The sequence below is a fragment of the Saccostrea cucullata genome, unplaced genomic scaffold, assembly GCF_032062105.1.
Source record: "Saccostrea cucullata isolate Sc308-1 unplaced genomic scaffold, CSIRO_AGI_Scuc_v1 ctg10962, whole genome shotgun sequence".
Lineage (NCBI taxonomy): Eukaryota > Metazoa > Mollusca > Bivalvia > Ostreida > Ostreidae > Saccostrea > Saccostrea cuccullata.
In genome coordinates, this window is record NW_026923784.1 from 777 (window position 1) to 4,836 (window position 4,060).

Sequence of the window (4,060 nt, forward strand, 5' to 3'; positions counted from 1 at the left end):
CTAGTTTTACTCAAGGAGCTCTTTATAAAATCAATATTTGGGAATTCTGTGGGCACTAGAATTAGGGAAAAAAGTTCACAAACTTATGTTTAATGCTGTATTTTGCGCTAAGATATATCACTTTTATATACGCCTTTTCTTCAAGAAGTTCTTAAATTTCAATTTACCTTCGCCTCCTAAGATGCAAAGGCGGAATTACTTCCTGTATTACGTACTTGCTAAAATATATTTGGATAATGGGAGATAATAGTATGACACAATACTAGGAATTATGTACTTGTCTAAATAAATTTTAATCATGGCGCTTTACAAAGAGTGTAAAGAACTAATCACCTTATTATTCTAAGCCAGTTGGACACCTTTCTCTGCAAGAAGTTCTAAAATTCCAACATTTCCTCCTTGTGCTGCACATAATGCGGCATTCCATCCATCATTATTGACCTGATTAAGCATGTCTGGATAATGCTGGATGATATATTGGCACATTTCTGATTTAGAATTAATACAAGCAATGTGAAGAATATTACTGCCTTTCTTAGTTTTAAATGTCATATCGACGCCTTTTTGTGCCAGAAGTTCTAAAATTTCAGCATTTCCTCCTTGTGCTGCATGTAATGCGGCATTCCATCCAATATTATCTACTTGATTAAGCATGTCTGGATAATGTTGGATGATATATTGGCACATTTCTAATCGGCAAGTAGCACAAGCAATGTGAAGAATATTACCGCCTACATTAGTTTTTAATGTTATATCGACGCCTTTTTGTGCCAGAAGTTCTAAAATTTCAACATTTCCTCCTTGTGCTGCATATAATGCGACATTCCATCCATTATTATCTACTTGATTAAGCATGTCTGGATAATGTTGGATGATATATTGGCACATTTCTAATCGGCAATTAACACAAGCAATATGAAGAATATTTTGGCCAGCCTTATTTTTTAATGTTATATCGACGCCTTTTTGTGCCAGAAGTTCTAAAATTTCAACATTTCCTCCTTGTACTGCACATAATGCGACATTCGATCCATTATTATTTACTTGATTTAGCATGTCTGGATAATGTTGGATGATATATTGGCACATTTCTAATCGGGAATTAACACAAGCAATGTGAAGAATATTACCGCCTACATTATTTTTTAATGTTATATCGACGCCTTTTTGTGCCAGAAGTTCTAAAATTTCAACATTTCCTCCTTGTGCTACATATAATGCGACATACCATCCATCATTATTCACTTGATTAAGCATGTCTGGATAATGTTGGATGATATATTGGCACATTTCTGATTTAGAATTAATGCAAGCAATGTGAAGAATATTACTGCCTTTCTTAGTTTTAAATGTCATATCGACGCCTTTTTGTGCCAGAAGTTCTAAAATTTCAGCATTTCCTCCTTGTACTGCACATAATGCGGCATTCCATCCATTATTATCTACTTGATTAAGCATGTCTGGATAATGTTGGATGATATATTGGCACATTTCTAATCGGGAATTAATACAAGCAATCTGAAGAATATTACCGCCTACATTAATTTTTAATGTTATATCGACGCCTTTTTGTGCCAGAAGTTCTAAAATTTCAACATTTCCTCCTTGTGCTGCACATGATGCGGCATTACATCCATCATTATCTACTTGATTAAGCATGTCTGGATAATGTTGGATGATATATTGGCACATTTCTAATCGGGAATTAATACAAGCAATGTGAAGAATATTACCGCCTGCATTAGTTTTTAATGTTATATCGACGCCTTTTTGTGCCAGAAGTTCTAAAATTTCAGCATTTCCTCCTTGTACTGCACATAATGCGGCATTCCATCCATTATTATCTACTTGATTTAGCATGTCTGGATAATGTTGGATGATATATTGGCACATTTCTAATCGGGAATTAATACAAGCAATGTGAAGAATATTACCGCCTACATTAGTTTTTAATGTTATATCGACGCCTTTTTGTGCCAGAAGTTCTAAAATTTCAACATTTCCTCCTTGTACTGCACATAATGCGGCATTACATCCATTATTATCTACTTGATTTAGCATGTCTGGATAATGTTGGATGATATATTGGCACATTTCTAATCGGCAATTAACACAAGCAATGTGAAGAATATTACCGCCTGCATTAGTTTTTAATGTTATATCGACGCCTTTTTGTGCCAGAAGTTCTAAAATTTCAGCATTTCCTCCTTGTACTGCACATAATGCGGCATTCCATCCATTATTATCTACTTGATTTAGCATGTCTGGATAATGTTGGATGATATATTGGCACATTTCTAATCGGCAATTAACACAAGCAATGTGAAGAATATTACCGCCTGCATTAGTTTTTAATGTTATATCGACGCCTTTTTGTGCCAGAAGTTCTAAAATTTCAACATTTCCTCCTTGTGCTGCACATGATGCGGCATTACATCCATTATAACCTACTTGATTTAGCATGTCTGGATAATGTTGGATGATATATTGGCACATTTCTAATCGGCAATTAACACAAGCAATGTGAAGAATATTACCGCCTGCATTAGTTTTTAATGTTATATCGACGCCTTTTTGTGCCAGAAGTTCTAAAATTTCAGCATTTCCTCCTTGTACTGCACATAATGCGGCATTCCATCCATTATTATCTACTTGATTTAGCATGTCTGGATAATGTTGGATGATATATTGGCACATTTCTAATCGGGAATTAATACAAGCAATGTGAAGAATATTACCGCCTACATTAGTTTTTAATGCTATATCGACGCCTTTTTGTGCCAGAAGTTCTAAAATTTCAACATTTCCTCCTTGTACTGCACATAATGCGGCATTACATCCATTATTATCTACTTGATTTAGCATGTCTGGATAATGTTGGATGATATATTGGCACATTTCTAATCGGGAATTAATACAAGCAATGTGAAGAATATTACCGCCTACATTAGTTTTTAATGTTATATCGACGCCTTTTTGTGCCAGAAGTTCTAAAATTTCAACATTTCCTCCTTGTGCTGCACATGATGCGGCATTCCATCCATTATTATCTACTTGATTTAGCATGTCTGGATAATGTTGGATGATATATTGGCACATTTCTAATCGGGAATTAATACAAGCAATGTGAAGAATATTACCGCCTACATTAGTTTTTAATGTTATATCGACGCCTTTTTGTGCCAGAAGTTCTAAAATTTCAACATTTCCTCCTTGTGCTGCACATGATGCGGCATTCCATCCATCATCATCTACTTGATTAAGAATGTGTGGATCGCGATCGAGGAGATATCGGCACAAATCTGTATTTCCATTCTTACAGGCAGAATAAAAAGCACGTGTTTTTGTATTTATCTCATCTTTGAAATGCATCATTTTGGCGCTTGTTTTTTCTGAAATGTAACCTCCTTCATGTAACGACATATTTGGTTCGTTATTCGTTTCTCTTTCATTTTCTGCTGAATTTCCTAGGAGTTTTACATTTTCGTTTTCCGTTCTTTTATATTTTTTGGCTGGAGGACAGTTTATGTCTTTGTGTTTTTTCTTCCTGTATTCTAAAACAAAGATTTAATTAAAACATGCGAACCGTATGAGGAAAATATTCAACAAGTCACAATTCGGTGATTTATCCCAAAAATGGGTATATATATTTCCTATAAACTAAATAAAGGTTTTATAATATGTACAGAAAAATATGTATAACAACCAATATGGTTTAATATTTTAAGTTATTGAATTTCAGCACTTTCCAAACCTTCGCCATATACCACAATTTATTCCTCACTAAACATTCTGCTTTTTTGTAAATATGTGTTTTAGCTCACCTGAGCCAAAAGCTCAAGTGTGCTTTTCTGATCGAAATTAGTCCGTTGTCTGTCGTCGTCGTTAGTGTTGTCGTTGTGCTTAACTTTACACAATTTTATCTTTTTCTCCAGAATTACCGGGCCAATTTCAAATAAACTAGACACAGAGCATTCTTGGCTTACGTAGATTCAGATTTGTTCAAATGAACGGTCACGCTCTCCTCCAAAGGGAGAAAATTATGAAAAATTAATGGCAT

At 34.5% G+C, this 4,060-nt stretch overlaps 1 protein-coding gene across 1 annotated transcript; it reads right to left on the reverse strand.

The window, feature by feature from the left end:
• Nucleotides 1–342: 342 nt before the first annotated feature.
• LOC134264913 (putative ankyrin repeat protein RF_0381) lies at nucleotides 343–3,423 on the reverse strand. Its single transcript, XM_062747164.1, has one exon. It carries the CDS (start codon nucleotides 3,421–3,423, stop codon nucleotides 343–345), a length of 3,081 nt encoding a protein of 1,026 aa, XP_062603148.1.
• Between the last annotated feature and the right edge of the window lie 637 nt (nucleotides 3,424–4,060).